This window comes from Podarcis cretensis, assembly GCF_951804945.1.
Source record: "Podarcis cretensis genome assembly, chromosome: 4".
Classification (NCBI taxonomy): Eukaryota; Metazoa; Chordata; class Lepidosauria; order Squamata; family Lacertidae; genus Podarcis; species Podarcis cretensis.
In genome coordinates, this window is record NC_137173.1 from 20822098 (window position 1) to 20844073 (window position 21976).

At 40.9% G+C, this 21976-nt stretch overlaps 1 protein-coding gene across 2 annotated transcripts in view; it reads left to right on the top strand.

Moving 5' to 3' along the window:
• Positions 1-21976, top strand: part of DYNC2H1 (dynein cytoplasmic 2 heavy chain 1) — a 153275-nt gene that overhangs the window by 95777 nt on the left and 35522 nt on the right. For both annotated transcript variants that reach the window (XM_079973223.1, XM_079973224.1), the window contains 8 exons: positions 2862-2934; positions 5367-5527; positions 6746-6871; positions 7901-8011; positions 8934-9089; positions 10323-10398; positions 12716-12927; positions 13658-13762. In XM_079973223.1, the coding sequence (XP_079829349.1) occupies positions 2862-2934; positions 5367-5527; positions 6746-6871; positions 7901-8011; positions 8934-9089; positions 10323-10398; positions 12716-12927; positions 13658-13762 (1020 nt within the window). The remainder of the gene's footprint in view (positions 1-2861; positions 2935-5366; positions 5528-6745; positions 6872-7900; positions 8012-8933; positions 9090-10322; positions 10399-12715; positions 12928-13657; positions 13763-21976) is intronic.

Consider the following 21976-nt stretch of genomic DNA (forward strand, 5'->3'; position numbering starts at 1 on the left):
TGATTCTCCCCATAAATTAGTTGATCGATTTTAACATTCCCTCAATTGATTGTTATTCCCTTAAAAAAATGATTTTCTTGATAAATCCACTCTTGATGCACTGACATTAACATCTTATTTAAAAAGTTATTTCAAGTTCACACCTTACTAAGCCAGAATCGGCCTGTGAAAATGTGAACAGTGGACCTCGTGGGAATGTTTTGGAGCCTGCAGAGTGATTTTTCTCGGTCTGAAAGGTGGCAAGGCCAGATGGAGCTTGTGTTTTTCACACCAGGCACCAAGAGAAAGTATGATTGGTCTTACCTGAAGAATAGATTTTGGAGGTCTGAATCCATTCACTGGTTGGGTATGACCTCATCCAGTGATGAGGCAAGAGAGCATAGAATTCTGGGAAGCAAGTGTCTCCTCTCTCTGTTTTTTTCCTTCCTGTCTGACTGTCAGGGACTGGGCAGAGGAGGAATGGTGGAGACCGTCTCCAGGTGAGGAGAGGAATAAAAGGTTTATGATATGAGACTTAAGGAAATAAGAACACACTTGTGCCTGTGCTCTGCCTGCCTGCATACTTTTATTATTAAGATGATAGGATCTTGCCCGAGAAGTAAAATAAATTAATTATATTTTCAAGGACTATAAACTTTTGACTTTTTGACCCAGCTTATTGAAATAATAATAATAATAATAATAATAATAATAATAATAATAATAATAATAAATTTTATTTATATCCCGCCCTCCCCAGCCGAAGCCGGGCTCAGGGCGGCTAACAACAAATGCAATTATATATATATTTATAATAAATGGCTATAATAAGAAGGAGATTGGCCACTGTTCCTGATTGTCTGGGCAAATCTCTGTATAGAGTTAGCCCATCTGTGCAGGTAAATTTTGGGCTTTGATAAGAGGAAGTTAGTTACTTGTCTTTTTTAAAAAAAAATAATTTTTATTAACTGGCCAATCACATCAAATTAAATCACATCGCATAAATTCCAAATTATAAAGCCAAATTTTTAAATTTTGTTGGGGGAACCCATACTTCAAGATCCAAAGGGGGATTCAGATCATCTTCTTATTACTGCGTTAATGTCCAAATCAGTCCCAATCAGTCCAGACAAAGTTCATAATTACTTGTCACCTTCCAGGCAGTAGCAGACAATGCGGGGGAGGGGGGGCACATCACTTACCTAACCTCCCTCAGCCCTAGTCACTGCTACCTACCTGGTTAGAGAAGAAGAGGAGGAGTAAGGTCAGAATGGCGGAAACGCACTGGCAAGAGGACTGGATTGGCTCTGCCAGCATGTTTTCAGTGTCTCTGCCTCACTCCTCCTCCTCTCTTGTCTCAGTATGCGTGGCAATTTGGCCAAAGGGAGGCCTTATTATCTACTACATCTTCTGGGGAATAAAACTATCCCTCAGGTAGAGGTCTTAGCCTCTGGGAATCGCAAATGAGGAGAAGTGCTGTTGCACTCCTGTCCTGCTTGTGGACTTTCCACCTGGTTGATGACTCTGAAAACAAGATGCTGGACTAGATGGGACTTCGGTCTGATCCAGCAGGGCTCCTCTTACATTCTTACAGTGGGTGCTAGAATGTTTTCTTTTCCCCCTGCAGTGCTGCTGTTTTGTCAGCCTCTACCAGCTACATCAGATTGCCATATTGTAAAGAGAGAGAACTGGAAGCATTGACTGACTGAGCAACAGAATTGATAGATTAATGTATTAGTCACATATTAAAAACTGCCATTTTAATTGATTTTAATTGGAGCTGTCACCTGTGAGAAGGTTATCAGTGCTGATGGAACTGTTAAAAATTACTTTAAAAAAAAATTCAGGCACTACTTAAGAAGATTATCTGTTCATTTTATTAAAATAAAGCACTCTTTCCATTAAATGCTTTTCAATCTCACCTATACAACAGCTCACCAATTGGTGTTTATTTTAGTTGCTTAACTTCAAAAGTCAATCACCCAGAAAGCATACTTTAATTAGTTGACAAGCCTAGAAATACTGCAGAATTTATATTGAATTGAGATGATGCAAAAACATCTGCTGTATCAAAACTAAAATTTATCTGGTCCGGGCCTCTTTACTCCCATGGTGACTAGCCAGATTTTTCCAGGACTAACACTGATAAGTCATGTTAATAATCAATTACTTCTGTCCTCCACATACACCATCAACTGGTATTCGATGGCATTCTGAACATGAATATTCCACTACAGTTGTCATAACTAATACCCATTTGCAGATCCAATATCCTTTAAAAAAAAAGATCCAATTTAATTGCCATCACCACATCGTGTGGCAGAGAATTTGATAGATTAACTCTCTTGCACTCTTACCTGTTCTGAATCAAGCACCAATTATTTTCATTGAGTGCCTCCTATTACCAAGAATCTGAACCTACAAGTACAGAATTTTTTTAAAAAATCATAACCTCAAAATAACACAGAACAAACAACATGTATAACAACTTGTATCTCCCTTATTCGTTGAATTATTGGTGTATTTTAAATCAGCATTGTAACTTATCTGGAAAGTTATTTCGTCTACTTTTTTTAAAAAGCTTATATTTTAAAAAGCATACCCAGTTTCTTTTAAAGATTTTTGTATTACCTTTTCCTCCCCTAGCAGGAGGATGGTGCAGGGCAAGGAGAGGGGGGAATTCCGTCTGTGCTAACGTGAATCCTTGCGCTTGTGTTAATCATGTGGTAGTAATCATCATCATCATCATCATCATCATCATAAATTTTATTTATATCTTGCCCTTCCCAGCCGGAACCGGGCTCAGGGTGGCTAACATCAAAAAATGCACACTGGTATTTGATAATATGTTGGAATTTTAATATGACTATATTTGTTTCAAGGTCCTTGTGGTTCAAGCTGTCAGGCCAGATAGACTACAGAGCGCAATGGCCCTTTTCGCATGTAAAGCTCTGGGTAAGTTGATCGTTTTTTAGAACAACATGAGGTAAAAAACAATTACCGTATTTTTCGCCCTATAGGACGCACTTTTCCCCCTCCAAAAATGAAGGGAAAATGTGTGTGCGTCCTATGGGGCAGGCTTCAGGAAGCTATCCGCAAGCCTTGCAAGCCCGGCGGGAGTTCCCACGGGCTCGCAAGGCTTGCGGGCAGCAGCCCGAAGCACGGGGCGCCCTCCGGAGGGCGCCTCGTGCTTCGCGCAGGTGTCCACAAGCCTTGCGAGCCCAGCGGGAGTTGCCGCCGGGCTCGCAAGGCTTGCAGATAGCAGCCTGTTCTGGGGTCGGGGGTCGGGGGAAGCTCGGGCTTCCCCCAGCCCCAGCCCCGCGGCTGGGGCGGGGGAATATTTTTTTTTTATTCATTTCCCCAAAAAATCGAGGTGCGCCCTATGGGCCAGTGTGCCCTATAGGGCGAAAAATACGATACACCTTGATTCTGGTATGGATACTATATATTCCAAAGCACATGCATATCCCTATGCAGAGAACCATATGCACATTTAGGTGCTGCATACAGTTTTTCTTTCTGACCCAGTAGCTGAGGCAACATGTGAAGCCATTTTTGAAAACTGAAATCCAGGCAGTGGCTCGGTGGGAGGGAAAATGAGAAAGCGTGGAGTTGATTCAATAGTACTGCAGAACCAGATTCTGTCTGATGTGAAGAGTCATTTATACCTACATGTGGAAAACTCAAGGTTAAGGATTAGAACATGGGGACTTGAGCTGAAGAACACAAGAAAGAGACAAAACGAAAAATGTGCTTTCCTGTCCCCCAAATTCCTTAGCCACCCTTGCTGCCTCTGGCCGGCACTCATGCAAGCTTATGGCTAGAATTACATGTGCTGAATTAACGGTAGTTATCTTCTAGCAGCTTCTGTGTTTGAAATAAGTGTTTGGCTCCTCCAAATATTCTTGGTCCCTCCGTGGCCAATGTTTTATTCTAGTGCTGTCATTGGGTAGGGACCAGGAAAACTGACCCTTTGTTTTTTGGACTCTCTCCTCATCCTTGCCCCCAACCTGTTAATCCTTAAATGTCTGCTGCCCTGTAAATGATTCTTTTTTATTGCTGCTATTGTATTATTAATTTATTCAAAACAAAATAAAAAAATTCCTTCCAGTAGCACCTTAAAGACCAACTAAGTTAGTTCTTGGTATGAGCTTTCGTGTGCATGCACACTTCTTCAGATACACTGAAACAGAAGTCACCAGACCCTTCTATATAGTGAGAAGGTGGGGAGGGGTATTACTCAGAAGGGTGGTGGGATTGGGTGATTGGCAGATAGCTGTGATGAGCCTGTACCCAATCCCACCACCCTTCTGAGTAATACCCCTCCCCACCTTATCACTATATAGTCTGGTGACTTCTGTTTCAGTGTATCGTGCATGCACACGAAAGCTCATACCAAGAACTAACTTAGTTGGTCTTTAAGGTGCTACTGGAAGGAATTTTTTTATTTTGTTTTGACTATGGCAGACCAACACGGCTACCTATCTGTAACTATTAATTTATTGATATTGATATTCTTGATGTTCCACTGGTGTTATTAAACATTGTTAAAATGTTATTTGAAGTCTGCTCAGGATCTCTTCCTAGGAATCTATCCCTTCCCCTTTTGTCCATGAACCAATTTTTGCAGCAGCTTTATTTATATTTTCCTTCATATAAAAGGCAGCTCTTGTCGCTATTCTCATTCTCACCTTTTCTGTTCATTTTTCTACATGGTAACAATCTGTCATTAGAATCTAAGTGTGCACTTACCTATGATTTTTTCAGGAAAGCCTGAAAAATGCTCATCAGACACACTAAACAGGAAGATGTAGTTTCTTAAAACACTGACAAGTAAATAGCCTGACAGTTGTAACACAGTAGTTCTGCACATGAGTTTGCCTTTTTATGACTGCTTTTGTTGGTGTTAGAGTTTACTTGGAGATTGTGTACATTTTAAACATATCGTTGTACCTTTTACCATTCTCTCTTCATTTTACTAACAGATGTGGTGTGATTTGTAGTGTTCAAGTTCTAAAATGTATCTCCATTTCAGCTCTAGTATTTGTGTATAGGAACTCAAGAGTTGAATTATGGTATTTTTAGCTACAGTAATATGTTTCCAATACAGGCACTTTTATCACCAGCTTCAACATTACTAGAAAGGAAGGTCAATATTTATGACAGTATCCACCCTGTTGTAGTTTACTGTCTGATTTTTGCAGTATGATTTTCTATAACAAGGTATTTTATAGATCAAAGATCTATTGTTTTGTTTCAAGTGAAATCGGGAACTTGGGAAACTAGTCTATTCCAACCACTGATGCAAAGAGGTAGCTACTCAGAATGCATTCCCAACTTTACTGGTATTTTAAAATTTTTATATATATATATTTGTCCATTTCTAGGGATCAAAGAGTTGTCACCTCCTCCACTGAATCTGAAACGCTTGTATAAAGAAACACTAGAAATTGAACCTATCTTGATCATTATTTCTCCTGGTGCTGATCCTTCTCAGGAATTACAAGAGCTTGCAAGTGTTGAAAGAAATGGGGAGTGCTACCATCAGGTAAGTTTCATATATGTCAGTGCTTTAAAAAGCCCACAAATTATTTGCCTGGTAAGGGTTCATGCAGGCACATGCAGAGCTTGTCTGATGCCTAGGGTTGTTAGAAACAAAAAAGTGGCCAATCCCTGACAGGGCCCCCAGATCAGCTTAGCCCTCAGAGCACCCACCCCTCCTTTCACAGGCCTTTAAAGAAATATGAATATTATCGATGGCTAGACCTGTTTGCTTATTTAGTAGATTTATATACCTCTGTTTGCTGTTTTCAAATTGGTTTACAATATGATTTAATATGATACCACGAATAAAGCAATTTTAAGTCAACTTCAAAACTAATGAAACTGTAACAGAAGAAATCAAGCAGCAATGGGACAAAACAAGAGTAATAAAAGATTTTCATCAAAAGGAGACATGATCTGGGGCTAAACAAGTCTCCTGGAGGAGGCCATTCCACAACAATTGAGACAGCTACTGAAAAGGCCCTGGTCCTGGTGATTGCTAGTCTTTCTGTTTTCAAATAATGTCATCCTTAGTATGACATCAATAACAAATCGAAAAGCTGGGGTGGGAGGGAGCATTTGGGCAAAGATGTTGTGTGAGATACTCTGTGCCCTAAACATTTATCACTTTAAAACCAGCAGCTTGAATTGGGCCAGAAAATGCACTATTTTTATACAAGTTATATTAATAAATATACTGGAATGAAACAGAAATCCTTTCCTGTTTGTCATATCTTCTTCTGAAAGTCTACTTTAATATATTTGGCTGCTAAAAACTAGATCTTCCAAATGGAAAGTTGTACAACACTATGCAAAGACTGATGGAAGCTGTGTTAACTTGCTATTCTGCTTCCCTCTAATAAAAATAAGATGTAAAGTGAAGAGGAAGGACCCTTCAGCTTACACTGAAGTAATTTTGTGTACAATAAAGACACAGAACAAATGTAAATGAGACCAACAGAGCTGCAATCTGTCTCCATTAACTAGAGATGATGTGGTCCAAAATGATTCACAAATAACTGCCAATAGCAATTCTAAACTTACCATATTGTGTATTTTCACAGTGTCATAGTGTGGGAATTCTGTTTATTTAAAAATCTCTCCAAGCAATCTATAAATAAAACTGGAGATAAAACACAGCTAAAACCCATCGTCCAGTTAAAAAACTATACATAAAACCATATATCCATGATAAACTAGAACATTTGATTGTCTTTTTTAGGTTGCTATGGGCCAGGGCCAAGCTGATCTAGCTATTCAGACTGTAAAAGAATGTGCACGAAATGGAGAATGGCTCTGCTTGAAGAATTTGCATCTGGTTGTGTCATGGCTACCCATATTAGAAAAGGTAAGAGAATACACGTGTTCAGCAGCAGGGTCAGATTAAGATCTCTAGAAGCCCTATGCATTGAAAAGAATATGGTGCCCCCCAATTTATTTATTTTTTAAAATACTAAACCATTGAAATAAGGTAAAGGGACCCCTGACCATTAGGTCCAGTCGTGGCCGACTCTGGGGTTGCGGTGCTCATCTTGCTTTATTGGCTGAGGGAGCCGGTATATAGCTTCCGGGTCATGTGGCCAGCATGACTAAGCCGCTTCTGGAGAACCAGAGCAGTGCACGGAAACACCGTTTACCTTCCCGCCGGAGCGGTACCTATTTATCTACTTGCACTTTGACGTGCTTTTGAACTGCTAGGTTGGTAGGAGCAGGGACCGAGCAACGGGAGCTCACCCCGTCACAGGGATTCGAACCGCCGACCTTCTGATCGGCAAGTCCTAGGCTCTGTGGTTTAACCCACAGCGCCACCCGCGTCCCTAGTAAATACCATTGAAATACTATGCATTAAATTTCCTTAGGAAAAATATGACATATTTCAGCTGCTTAGAAAAATGTACTGTGCTCCATGGGTTCAAACAACAAAAGAAGAGAGGAATCTGTTGGAAGCTGAGTTCAGACATAACCAGAAACTTTGTTTTCCCACTATGTGAATGAGTCTGCACAAACCTTGTGCTTCCATGCTTCCTCGTGTTCTCCTGTTCTACATGGAACAGAAGATCGAAAGCTCTTACTGTGAGTTTTAAGATAACTGCAGTTCCCAATAACATCCAAATTCATGGAATTTTTTTTTTAAACACTAGTTTGTGACAACAAGCCAAGACCAAACCATAGTTTCAGATCCTGGCTTATTCCCGCCCTTTGTTTAAGTCAACACTAAAATTTATCTGAAATTATTTTTGGATGAATAAGGCTTGTGCATTCCTTTTGGTGTGTTAAAATATCAATTATTGCCCAAAGTTTTCAGACAGGAATCGTGTGCATCAGTGGTATTGCTTAAATGTTTGTTTGTTTATATAAATACATTTCTTTTCTACAGGAACTGAATAATCTGCAACCCCAGCCTGGTTTTCGTCTTTGGCTGACTGCCGAAGTCCATTCTAAATTTTCTCCTATTTTGCTTCAATCAAGTCTGAAGATAACATATGAGGCAAGATTAAATTACCAGCAAAATATAACATAGTGGGGAATTAACAAATAAATTGACACCTAAAGCAACACATAGGCTTGTATTCTGAGTTATATCAGCAGATGTTCAGTGGGGAATTTGGGGTTTCCTGTGCCTTCTTTCTCACTGCAGCCTTTGAAAAACTTTTTTTTTTTTTTTTGAGTTGGGGATCCTCAGTAAAGTTCTTGGCTATGAGGGCTGCAACGTGAAGGGAGAATCGGCAAAAACCGTTGGGAGTCAGATTGTGCAAGGGGGGCAAACTTCATGCTCTCAGTTTTTCCCCCTTGCCAACAAAGGTCTGTATAGTTAAAGCTATGGTTTTCCCAGTAGTGATGTATGGAAGTGAGAGCTGGACCATAAAGAAGGCTGATCGCCGAAGAATTGATGCTTTTCAATTATGGTGCTGGAGGAGACTCTTGAGAATCCCATGGACTGCAAGAAGATCAAACCTATCCATTCTGAAAGAAATCAGCCCTGAGTGCTCACTGGAAGGACAGATCGTGAAGCTGAGGCTCCAATAATTTGGCCACCTCATGAGAAGAGAAGACTCCCTTGAAAAGACCCTGATGCTGGGAAAGATGGAGGGCACAAGGAGAAGGGGACGACAGAGGACGAGATGGTTGGACAGTGTTCTCGAAGCTACCAGCATGAGTTTGACCAAACTGCGGGAGGCAGTGGAAGACAGGAGCGCCTGGCGTGCTCTGGTCCATGGGGTCTCGAAGAGTCGGACACGACTAAACGACTAAACAACAACAACAACATCTGCATTGTAACTCTTTGTGTCCCCTGCTGTGTGTCACAATGGGCTGTAGCGGGAAGGAGAGGACAGGAATGGTAAAGCCCTATTGCACGACTTCTGCTTGCAGATACTATTTTTATACTAAGACTTTATTTTCTTCCATAGGCACCTCCAGGCCTGAAAAAGAACTTACTGCGAACTTATGAATCCTGGAGTCCAGAGCAAATTAGCAAAAAAGGGAATTTGTCTCGAGCCCATGCTCTCTTTAGCCTGGCTTGGTTTCATGCTGCATGTCAAGAAAGAAGAAATTACATCCCCCAGGTATGAGTCTTACTCATTGCTTATGTTTTTATCTTGTTTTTCGGTTACTAATTGTTTCCTTTCATTTCAGATGTATTTTTAATTTTAAAATAAATTGTGCACCTTCCCTTTCTTGATTTTAAATCAATTAAGTGTTTTAAATTTGTTGTTAGCTGCTCTAAGCCTGGTTTTCTGAACCAGGAAGGGCGGGGTATAAATGAAAAATTATTATTATAAAGATTGAACCATAAAGACCAGTGCTGAAAAAGTAAGGGGTGGGTAGGTGGAGCTAATTGAATTCAGTGAACTTTTATTTTTTGTAAGCTAACATTATTTCTTTTGTATGGGAGAAGCTTTATAAAGAAACAGCTTGTTTCATATAATAGCTGTTGTTCCATGTTCACCTAACAGAAGATCCCACGATAAACCCCACTAGCTTCCACTGTTTACTTGCACTAAAATGAACTGTTACAATGTAGTAACTGGGGTTTGTTTTCCCAAACTGGAGTTTTGGTTGAAAGAAGCTGTTTTAAATGCCTGCAGGCCATGCAGCTGTCATAAATTCTTACAATTTGTTTGATTTGGAACTATGCCTTGAGAAAGCTGTCCAGGGCAAGTTTGGGGTGTTTTTTTTTACCCCCCACAAAATTGATACTTGCTCTTATTTTACTTTTGGAGGTCACCATGACTTAAATGAAATAAGACTCTTTCCTCACTTGCCAAAGCTAACCCTGCCTTGTTGTCTTGTGTGGTGCCCCTGTGATTAATTTGGATCCTCACACTTGGGTTTTCCCCCCCTTGAGACCTTTGAATTTTAAAGCATTTGAAAATAACATTATTCTTCAATGTTAATCGTTTTTTTTCCCTTCTTCCCAAAATTCAGGCTAAAAGCATTGTAAATTAATTAAGAATTCTGGATCTCTGCATTGCTCAGAAACATTGCCTTGCATGTAAGGCCTGAATGGCATTCGGTGTGTTGTGTGTTTTCTGGGATAGCTAGCAGTCCTAGAAATCTGGGTGGTGGTAATCTATAGGTTAGCAGACTGTTTTGGAAGTTCTTTCATTATTTACTGGTCAGTAAACATTCACTCAGACCTGTAGAACGTTTTTAGTCTAGGGCGCCTTAGTCCTGTTTTCTTTTACATTTTTTTTTTACTATGTTTCTCCATGATACATAGTTTTGGACATTTTCTTATCATCATATGGCCATGCACATTTAATAATGAGTAGTAGAAACTGCCTTTTCTCTTACAGGGCTGGACCAAATTTTATGAATTTTCTTTATCTGATCTTCGTGCAGGGTATGACATTATTGACAGACTCTTTGAAGGTGAGTCATCTTGTTCTCAGGGAACTCTGATTTCATTGTCTGACTTCATTTTGCTAAAACCATCCATGAGAGCTTCCCATATTTGAGCTTAACAAGGAATGGAAGGATAACAATTGCGGAAAAGACTAGGGAAGCACCAAAGCCATTGATCCAAAATACTGTTTATTGTCCTGATTCAAAACAAGACTTTCCTCAGAGGGTGGTTTAAAACTAATTCTTAAATAGTTCACGAGCATATTTACATTAACAATTCATGAATTTTCTCTATATAAGAAAATCTTTGGAAAAGAATGTGGCAATTTTTATAAAAATGTGTAGTTATTCAGATAACTTTGAATGAAGACTAAGAATGGTTGATTTGTCGCATGAACAGAACTGCATGTATAACTGTGAAAAATGGCAAATAATAGACAGATAAATTTGATCATGTCCAAAAGGATCCATTTAAACATCAGTACAAAGTTAATTAGAGGGTTTAATTATTTAAAACATGCTTTTCTGAAAGATTAGGAGGTCACGATACTTAAGCCAGATCAGTCTCAGTGTAGAAAGTTTGAGGATTTTGCTTCACTAGATTCAACTGGGATGTTTGGTACCCCATTGCCTGCAGGATGTGACAGGGGTGCACTTTTATTCACACTTAGCATGAGGTAAATTCTACTGCATTCCTTTCTGACCCAGAAGCTGTATGCCGGCTACCTCGGCCAATAAAGCGAGATGAGTGTCGCAACCCCAGAGTCGGCCACGACTGGACCTAATGGTCAGGGGATCCCTTTACCTTTTTACCATGCCTGTCAGTATGAATCTTGGTGTGCCATGCACTTCCTTTCACCTGGAAGTTCTTTTCATTCATCACCCATGTAACCAGTAAGATAGAAATTACTCCGGAACAAGGGTAAAACACTATTTGTGTCGGTCGGAATCCATTCACTGGTTGGGTATGATCTCATCTTGGGTATGACAAGGCAGGAGAGCATAGAATTCTGAGAGGCAGGCATCTCTGTCAGTTTTTTCTCTCTCGCCATATGCTCAGAGACCACTTCTTCTTGCTTCATGTATTTTAAAGCCTAAAAATAACATTGGAAGTGGTTTCCAAGACTGAGCATAATTCAAAATAATGCCCGGGGCACTCCCTCTTCAAGAGATGTTCCTTCTTCAAGAAATACTGAAGCACCAGGGAGCTCAAGTTACCTCTGTGTTGGTACAATTCATCCCAAATCAGCAGCTTCTCTGGAGCTAATCTAAGCTTCCACCCTGCGCATTATGTGGGAAGTTACACTATGGGAGGTTGGGCAGAGGAAGTTATCAGTGCGTACAGGTTGATGAGGTGGTGGGTTGTTTGAAACTGGAGACTTTAAGCCTCACTTCCAGAAAGAAAGAAAAACTATAATGCCAAAACTCAAGCATGAAACAGGCAAAGATGCAAACAACAAAAAGTGTGGGGAAAGGGCATATCCCATAACTTCCCAAAAATCCCAGCCAGACTATTTTTCCCTGTCACGCTTTTCTTCTCAACACATCTGGAAATAGATCACTTGGAAATTAAAAAGATAGCTGCCAAGTTAGGCAGAGCTACAACAGTACGTTAAAAACACACACAGAGAAAGTTTAAGTAGAAGGTTTTTGTTGAAACTGAGGAAGGAAGGTAAACAGGTAAGAAAAAAAGGAATCTCCATTTGAAGTGTCTGTCTCTCATTCCTACTGCACTTTGGAGAAGGGGAGGGTTCTATTGCTTTGGGAATATGCTCCAAGAAATTGTCTTTACATTCTCTTATTTGATATACAGTGGTACCTCAGTTTAAGAACAGTCCGGCTTAAAAACAATTTGGTTTACAAACTCCGCAAAACTGGAAATAGTGTCTTGGTTTGAGAATTTTCCCTCAGTCTAAGAACGGAATCTGAATGGTGGAAGGGCAGCGACGGCGGGAGGCCTCATTAGGGAAAGCACGCCTCGGTTTAAGAACAGTTTTGGTTTAAGAATGGACTTCTGGAACGGATTAAGTTCATAAACTGAGGTACCACTCTATAGATTTCACTTTCTAGAGTGTGTCTTCAGCTTCTGGGGATACTTATGATTTGCTATAAGGAAAGAGGGACTGTCTAATGTCCCTGAGGCCAAAATGGTTAAGGCTCCTTAGGGATCTATAATGGAGGTAATGTCATAGTTAAACGAAAAACATTAGGTCATCTGCATAGACATGAGTCACTGCATGGCAGATTCTATTTGCCCACTGTATTAAAGATTGCTTTAATGATGAAATCTGAAACCAAGCCATTGTGCCATATTTTTACATGCTTTATATTTAATAATTTACAGGCGCCAAAGATTTTCAGTGGGAATTCGTGCATGGTTTATTGGAAAATGCTATTTATGGAGGTCGTATAGATAATTACTTTGATATGAGAGTCCTTAGATCATACCTGGAACAGTTTTTTAATTCCAGAGTCATTGCTGACTCAAATTTCCGGGGCAAGAAGATGAGCAGATTTCCATATTCCATCACTCTCCCTAGCTCCTGCAATATATTGGTGAGTATGTGTCCCTTCTTATCAGATGTTAAAATAATATTAATTTTCTTTGGCTTTATTAAATTGGCAGGTGATTATGCTTCTTGTTGCTTAATTGTAGACCTACTAAAGACTGGTTTTATTATGGCTGCTGGCAAGCTGAAGGCTGACCAGAACTGAGAGAATCTCAGACTTAGAGACTTATAGCTACCTTATTCTGTCAGAACTAGTAGTACAGCTATAAAAAATACAAATGCTGGGCTCGTTGTTTTTTTGGATTGTGGGTAATCATCGGACATCTTTTCCTGATTTGAGCATATGATAAGCTGCATTTTTAAAACAACTCTTGTTGTTTTACTGTTAATCACCACATTATTCTAAGAATTTTTACTCAGAAGTAAATTGAATTGAGCTCACGCAAACTTACTCCCAAGGAAATGTATATAGGATTACAGCCCTAATGATTTTATTGTTAGTTACTTTATTATCAAGTTTAAGCTTATTAAGTTAAAAAAAATAATTTTGTGTCACATTGATTAATAATATTAACCACATCTATGGGCACATTCAAAATTATATATTTATTAGTGTATTCAGAACTCACCTGGCTAAGAACATAACTAAAAGACTGAAATCTAAAATTTATTTCCAAAGTATATTACCCACATGTTTCTCTTCCTTTCATTAAAATAAGAGTGCTCGGATATTTTTTTTAATAACATATTGAATACCAGTTTTCCTTTTTGCATAGGATTACCGTCATGTTATTGAAAGCCTTCCAGAAGATGATAAACCTGATTTCTTCGGCTTGCCTGCCAACATTGCTCGCTCATCTCAACGAATGACCAGTTCTCTAGTAAGCATTTGTTTGTTTGTTTATTATCAAGATGTCAAATCTCACTTGCTAAAAAGATCATATCTATTCAAAAATAAATCTTACAGGGTTCACTGTGATAGTGAGATCTATTGCTTCCAGGGCCATTCCCTTTTTAGGGAAAAGTAAGGAAAATAATTCATTCTGAGGGAAAATTGATCAAAGGTGATGAGATTCAGATAAAGGATCTGACGCCTCTTCGTACTCAGAACAGTTGTGTTGAACCTGTGTTTTATAGACCATGCTGATCCTATGAATATAAGGAAGGTGTTGGTTACTTCTTCTGTCTTATCCAGGACTCTATATATAGAAGGAATTTCTCTCTTCATCTGAGGAGGAAATCTTATCTGTCAGTAGAGTCATGGACAGCTGCTCTGCTATAGATTTGGGGAACTTTGGTTCTCTCATGTTGATATATCACATGTGGTACAGTGGTACCTTGGGTTAAGAACTTTGCTTCAGGATGAGAACAGAAATCGTGCAGCGGTGGTGGGAGGCCCCATTAGCTAAAGTGGTACCTCAGGTTAAGAACAGTCCAGGTTAAGAACGGACCTCCGGAACGAATTAAGTTCTTAACCCGAGGTATCACTGTAATGGAAAGTGTGATGATAAAGACCCCTTTCTGTAATTTTGTGAAGATTTCACTCCTCATGATATTACTGGTAGCCCAGCTACATAGAATCTTATGAAATCACATGCTATCAAATATTAGGTAGTGTCAGAGCTGCCCCTAGGTCCCAGCTCACAGAGGACCAACGCCCAATCGTCGTTATGTACAAAAGTCTTTATTGAAGTTCAACTTCCATTCCAAAGCCGCAGCGCGCAGCCCTACGTCTTAAACCCTAGACCGGCGAAGTCCCGTCTGAATCTCCTCCCCTCTGGCACCAGTTTAAGATCCTAGCCCTGCTCCACCTTTTCTGTTGTTCTCTCCTCCTCTGGGTCCTCCTGCCCGCCGGGGCTTTCCCCTTTCTGGACTCTTCCGACGCTGAGTCAGCTGACTCCTCCCCCTGTCTCCGGCGGGCTTTAGGACCCGGTTCCCAATCCTCATTCTCTGCTGTCCCGCGCTCCTGTACATTTGAACTTGCCTCTCGCGCCAACCCAGTGACCTTCCTCCTGACCGTCACACTGCTTCTGTCACTGCTTCCCTCTTCCGGGATACTGCCCGGATCTGACCTCCCCTCCGTTGTCTGGCTCTCCGATGGAGGCGTGGCCAGCCCTGACTTATCTTCACTCCCTGGTGTGGAATCCTCTGCCCTCGATACCTGGGACTCTTCCCCCCCACTATGCTCTGGTGGGGAAGCTGGTCCTGATTTCCAACTGCTACTCTGGGAGTCCCTGCTGGCCCCTTGCTCCTGGAGTGTCCCCCTTGGGAATCCCCTTGCCCTGGCCACTGGTGCCCCCTTCTGTGAATCTTCCGATTCGCTGGAGAGGCTCATGGAATCTCTCGGGCCACTGTCATCTTCTCCTACGCTGCCCTCAGATTCTTCCCCTTCGCTCTCCATCTCCCCTCTTCCCTGTGCTTCTGCTCCTGAACCCCTGACAGGTTGTTTTTATTTAATATTTCCAAGTTACATTAAAGAATTTTTTTCAGTAAACTTGGCAGATAGCTGTGATGAGCCTGTTGACGACTCTTAACGACTGCAGTAGGTCTTACAGGAAAGAACAAGGGGTGAGAAGGTGAAAAATGGCTTTGTCATGTATAATGAGATAAGAATCCAATGTCTTTGTTCAGACCAGGTCTCTCCATGGTTTTAAGTTTGGTGATAAGTTGCAATGCAACAGCTTCTCTTTCCAGTCTATTTCTGAAATTCCTTTGTAATAGAACAGCTACTTTGAGATCTTGTATAGAAGGTCCTGGGAGATTGAAGTGTTCTCCTACTGGTTTCTCTGTCTTGTGGTTCCTGATGTCGGATTTATGTCTGTTTATTCTTTGGCGTAAGGTTTGGCCTGTTTGTCCAATATAGAGAGCTGAAGGACACTGTTGGCATTTGATGGCATACACAATGTTAGACGATGAGCAATTAAATAGTCCCGAGATGGTATGTGTGATGTTGTTGGGGCCAGTAATGGTGTTGTCCGGGTGTATGTGGCAGCAAAGTTGGCATCTGGGTTTATTGCAGGCTCTGGTGCCAGTGTCCGTGTTAAGTCTGGTTGTAGTATTATTGTGGGTTAGGAGTTGTTTAAGATTGGATGGCTGTCTGTAGGCAATGAAAGGTCTTCCTCCCAGAGCTTGAGAAAAAGAACTGTCATTGTCCAGGAGAGGTTGTAGATTTACTCAGAAGTAAGTCTCACTATGTTCAGTGGGGCTTAAAACCAGGTGAGTGTGTGTGGGATTGCAGCTTTATTTTAGGATACAAAAAGTGGATTGCAGCTACAAAAACCATCTTCCAGTACATACTATCTAACTCTAAATCTTAAATGTGCTGAGCTAATTTTTCCTAAAACAAAATATTATCATGTAGTAGTTCAACTATTTAATGATAGACAATTAGAAGCTTGCAGGCTGGACAGATGGGAGCCAGAGCTCTGCCACATTTTTGCTAGAATCCAAGGCTGTGACTATGGAAGAAGCAAAACCCTCTTGGGGTGTTAATGCTGTGAACCCCTCCATCATAGGCTCAGGTTGTATATGTGTGCATGTGTAAATAACCCATATATCATAAATACACCAATCTTCGCTGTCCTTCGCACCTGGAACCTTGGAATCTTGCACTGCTCAAAGTTTGAGGTGGCATGCAAACAATATTAATTGCTTGTCAGCACAGATACTCAAAAGAAGGTTCTGCAACAGTGATTAGAGTGCAATGTTAGACTCCAGTCAATTGTTTAATGTCTTTCTATTTGGGGTAAGTCAATTAAAGTGCTGCTTTTGGTGGTGTGCATTCATTTCTCCACCAGGCAAATTGAAGGTGAGAATCTGCTAGGTTCTGAGATACGCTTTTGCAGCTAACATCTCACCAGACAAACCATAAAGATGGCCATAATAAAGCTGTGTATCAGTTTACCTTGTTCATACATGAGTTCCATTAAATCTGGTGTATTTTCTAATGTTCTGATTCTGGTAACAGAAAAAAATGGAAAACAATGACTGCAGATTTAATTCAGAGATTAAACAAAACTTACTAGAGTGCTGTCTAAGGCATTCCTGGAGGAAACTGACTACAGTGGTACCTCGGGTTACATACACTTCAGGTTACATATGCTTCAGGTTACACACTCCACTAACCCAGAAATAGTGCTTCAGGTTAAGAACTTTGCTTCAGGATAAGAACAGAAATTGGGCTCCAGCGGCGTGGCAGCAGCAGGAGGCCCCATTAGCTAAAGTGATGCTTCAGGTTAAGAACAGTTTCAGGTTAAGTACGGACCTCCGGAATGAATTAAGTACTTAACCCGAGGTACCACTGTATCTAGATCTACTCCAGACCTGTTTGGCGCTGAATCTGTCTTGGTTGCGCTGATAGATGACATCTTAAGGGAGAGTGAGAGGGGAAATGTGACCTTGTTGGTCTTACTAGATCTTGGTGACTTTTGGATAGCATCAACCATGGTATCTTGCTGAACCATCAATGAGAGATGGGTATTGGTTGCACTGTTCTCGGATTCAAAAAGAACAGGAAAATACAAGTACTTAAAATTTATTCTGTGAAAAATGTTTGGAATGTCTGCGTTAGAGCTCAGTTACACTGAGGTGTAATGAGTTTCTCTGAGATTTAATGAAGATTAATTGACAATTAATAGCCATAAATCATTTTTGACAAGAATGGAGTTATAGCCTTACTCTTTGGTCCACTTTGTGAGCCCATATGCAGCTTACCAAAGTCTGAGTTCAATTCACTGCTGCTTAACTGAAGAAATACTGTACACAATCACTCTTTACAAGATACAGTGGTGCCTCACAAGACGAAATTAATCCGTTCCGTGAGGCTCTTCGTATAGCGGTTTTTTCGTCTTGCGAAGCAAGCCCATTGACAGCTTGGCGGATTAGAGCTATTAGCGGTTTAGCGGCTTTTAGCGATCAGCTGTTAAGCGGCTTATCAGCGGAACAGCTGATAAGCGGCTTAGCGGCTTAGGAAAAGGGGGAAAAAGGGGGGGGAACCCGCAGGAACTCGCAAGACATTTCGTCTTGTGAAGCAAGCCCATAGGGAAATTCGTTTTGCGAAGCGCCTCCAAAACGGAAAACCCTTTCGTCTAGCGGGTTTTCCGTCTTGCGAGGCGTTCGTCTTGCGGGGCACCACTGTATATCAGAAGCAATAGAAAAGCCCCTGTTTTATCAGGAGATCCAGCCCTCTGATAAATTACTTTAACATATAAGAAAGGTGAACTGAATTAAGGGGTGCTTATTTCAGGATGCATTTTGCTGTATTAAACATTTCACCCTAAACAAAAAGTAAAGAGAAAGGGTCATACTGGTGATCCTTTAATTAACCATTTAAACAATCATTTTTATTTCTAGCTTTTTATATTTCAATTGTAATGTGTTTTCTTCATGGAAAGCCATTGTTGAAGCATGCTGGCCCTTCTTTGATGCAGAATACAAATATACGCTGCAGCACAATGCAGTATACTGCAGAGTCATGGGATCCCCTTTGAAATCTTACTGCATCACAAATGCATTTCTGAACTGAGTGGCATAGTCAGTCAAAAGCAAAACTCCGGTATTCTGTCTAAGCAATGTTAGTGACATTCTGCATATGTGCCTTTGGTATATAAATGCACACAGACACGATTATCACTGTATGCAAGGATCTCTGCAAATTACCCTTTCATAAACATGACCTGAACCATGAAATTCACACTGTTTTCTTCTAGTCCACATAATTGGAGGATACAGAAGTCATTTATAAAGCACTGTTTGCTTTTTATTATTCAATCATACACTCAGTTATCTTATTGCCTTATGGAGTTTTGAACTCGGCTCTGAGCCTCAGCTTTGCAAATTCCTGTCATAAAGATACTTTACGATGCCCTTGAAACATTGCATCATGTTGCAGCAGCCATTTACAGCAGATAATACAGTAGTTGTAAGTCTTTGATTAATAAGGTGTGCATTTTTATAATAATGAAAAATGACTATGAAAAAGTGAAACCTGCCCTTAGCCCATGTTAGTTTAAATTCTGATAAAAAGATACTGAGATTTCAGATATGGAATTTAGCTTTGGCACTTACCACTTGGACTACACCTTGACCCAGTTCATACTTAACAACAAGCATTACTAAAAGAAAACTCTTAGCCAAACAACTAGTTGTTTTTCTAAATGGTGCATGATGATCTGAGAAGTTTGTTTCTCAAAATGGTACCATCTTCTTATCCCAAATTATATATATCCAAAGTACGGTATTTTTCTGTGTATAAGACTAGGGGTTTTTTTACCAAAAAAATAAGTTTAAAATTGGGGCTTGACTTATACACGGGTAGTGCTGAGGGGTGTTTTCTTAATTTGGAGTCCCCCCAAATGGGGGCATCTTATACACAGAAAAAATATGGTAATTTAAAGAGCTGATTTCCCTCTGATGAGGAAAGCTATCAGAAGATTGCTTATTTCTATGCAATGCCTTTCTCAGAAGAAAAACATTGGAATCCTAGTCAACCAGTGCTTACGTATGTGTGGCCTAAACACAATAGACAATATATTCATTACCTCCGTTACTGTCACCTTTATGGGAATCTCAAATTGAGGGCTTCATCCTAGATTTTAGAGTCTTGATTTACTTGCACTTGCTTCCTCAGTGGAACAAATGCATTTGGAATTCTACATTGTACCATTTTTTTAATCTCTGATTTCTGTACAGGGTGCATGCTTGCTTTCCCTCAGCTTTCAATTCCTTCGTCTGAGTCTCTTTTATATGTGCACTTGTACAAACTCAAAAACACCACAAAAGCAATTTTGTTGTTGTTTAGTCATTTAGTCGTGTCCATGAACCAGAGCACGCCAGGCACTTCTGTCTTCCACTGCCTCCCACAGTTTGGTCAAACTCATACTGGTAGCTTCGAGAACACTGTCCAACCATCTCGTCCTCTGTCGTCCCCTTCTCCTTGTGACCTCCATGTATCCCAACATCAGGGTCTTTTCCAGGGAGTCTTCTCTTCTCATGAGGTGGCCAAAGTATTGGAGCCTCAGCTTCAGGATCTGTTCTTCCAGTGAGCACTCAGGGCTGATTTCCTTCAGAATGGAAAGGTTTGATCTTCTTGCAGTCCATGGGACTCTCAAGAGTCTCCCCCAACACCATAATTAAAAAAAAAGCAATTTTATGTGATTGTATTTGTGATTGCATCCAGCTTCTTTAGAGCCATAATTTGCACATGTGTAGTTGTGCAGAGTGCACATTCATAAAACACTGCCACAACACAATTACTTGATGGGATTGAATGTAGGGTTCTGTCAAGGGCATGTGGTGCTTTACCAGTGTACTGGTGTTGCATCAATGTTCTGGGCCACCTGCATGCTACATGTTGGTGCATAGTGAGGACATGCTGACCATTTCAGCCCCCTGCCTCCTCCTGCTGCCCAATACTGAGAGTGAAGCATTGGTTTGGCTTTGTGTTACATCCAAATCAGAGCTTGTGGTTTGCCTTGCTCCAAATAAACAATGAGCATTAACCAAGGTTTGTTCTGGGCTTACTGCTTGAGGTTTGTTTGGAAGAGAAAACAGCATAACTGAGGCTAAACAGATGTTAAGGCAAGCCATGGTTTAGCTAGGGGACGCGGGTGGCACAGTGGGTTAAACCACAGAGCCTAGGACTTGCCGATCAGAAGGTCAGCGGTTCGAATCCTCGTGATGGGGTGAGCTCCCGTTGCTCAGTCCCTGCTCCTGCCAACCTAGCAGTTTGAAAGCACGTCAAAGTGCAAGTAGATAAATAGGTACCACTCCGGCGGGAAGGTAAACGTGTACTGCTTTGGTTCGCCAGAAGCGGCTTAGTCATGCTGGCCACATGACCCGGAAGCTGTACGCCGGCTCCCTCGGCCAATAAAGCGAGATGAGTGCCGCAACCCCAGAATCATCTGCAACTGGACCTAATGGTCAGGGGTCCCTTTACCTTTACCTTACTAGAGAGGCAGCTTGAAAATGATTTGACTTAGTATTACATGCAAACAAAGTTACTATACATTATTAGTTAAATTGGAGGAGTGAGATGCAAAGCAGAATAAATCCATATAAAAAATGACTGGACAGAACCAGGACATTTTTTTCTGCCTGCAAGTTTTACAGATGCTGAAGAGGTGCTGTTTTTGCTGCTGCTGCTGGATCTAGACAAATATACCTTATTACTAGGGGCTACCTCCCCTCTTCGCTCCCCTTGCCATTCCCTTTGCCAACCCCCCTTCCCCAACACGTGGCCAATCCATCCTCTCTTTATACCTTAACCCACCCACCTGCCTATCCCCTCACAGGCTATCCCACCCCCTTTTAAAGGAGTTTGGGAGGCACTTCAGAGAGAAGTTTGCCAAACTGCTCTCTGAAGCATCTCCCCCTTCCACCACTTGTTTCAGCAGCAATATTCAATGGAGTGGGGGCACTTCAGAGAGCAGTTTGTGGCAGTCATGGGGGGGGCGGGGCTGAAAGGGAGAAAGACGCTCTTTTCTCTCCTTTGTCCCCCCTCCACCTGCTGCCACAGCTGCACAGAGAGAGAAGAAAGCCTGAATTTCAGCAGAGTTTTTTCTCTGCTTCTCACAGCAGCATCCATGCCCAGCAGCAACTCTCTCATCATCACATTATTGTATGGTGGGGGAGCTAGAAAGTGCCTTCCCAACTGGCAGAACCTTCCTCCTTCAATCATGGGTGTAATGCTTCATTATAGCGTTCATGTATAAAATCAATTGTATGTAGGCCCAGACTTTATGGCCAAATAATGGATCTTATCTAGAATACTGTATCAATGTGATCTGTAGACCTTCATATGCTGTATTTTACATGCATATGCCCTATTCAAATATTTTACCTACCCATGGAACATCTAGTGGCATTGCATGTCTGACAGGTTTCTTAGGTGCAAGGAGGGGTGCAAACCGGGTACTATGTCTCCCTGTGTTTTGTAACTGGGACAGTACAAATGAATGTACTCCCTTGGTTTATTCACACACAGTATATCCATCAGTTTGCTTGTTGGTCTCCTTTTTCTTTTCATTTTTGGCTTATTTATAATGACTTACGGTTATATACAGATAAAGACTAACTGACTGTATTCCTAATAAAAT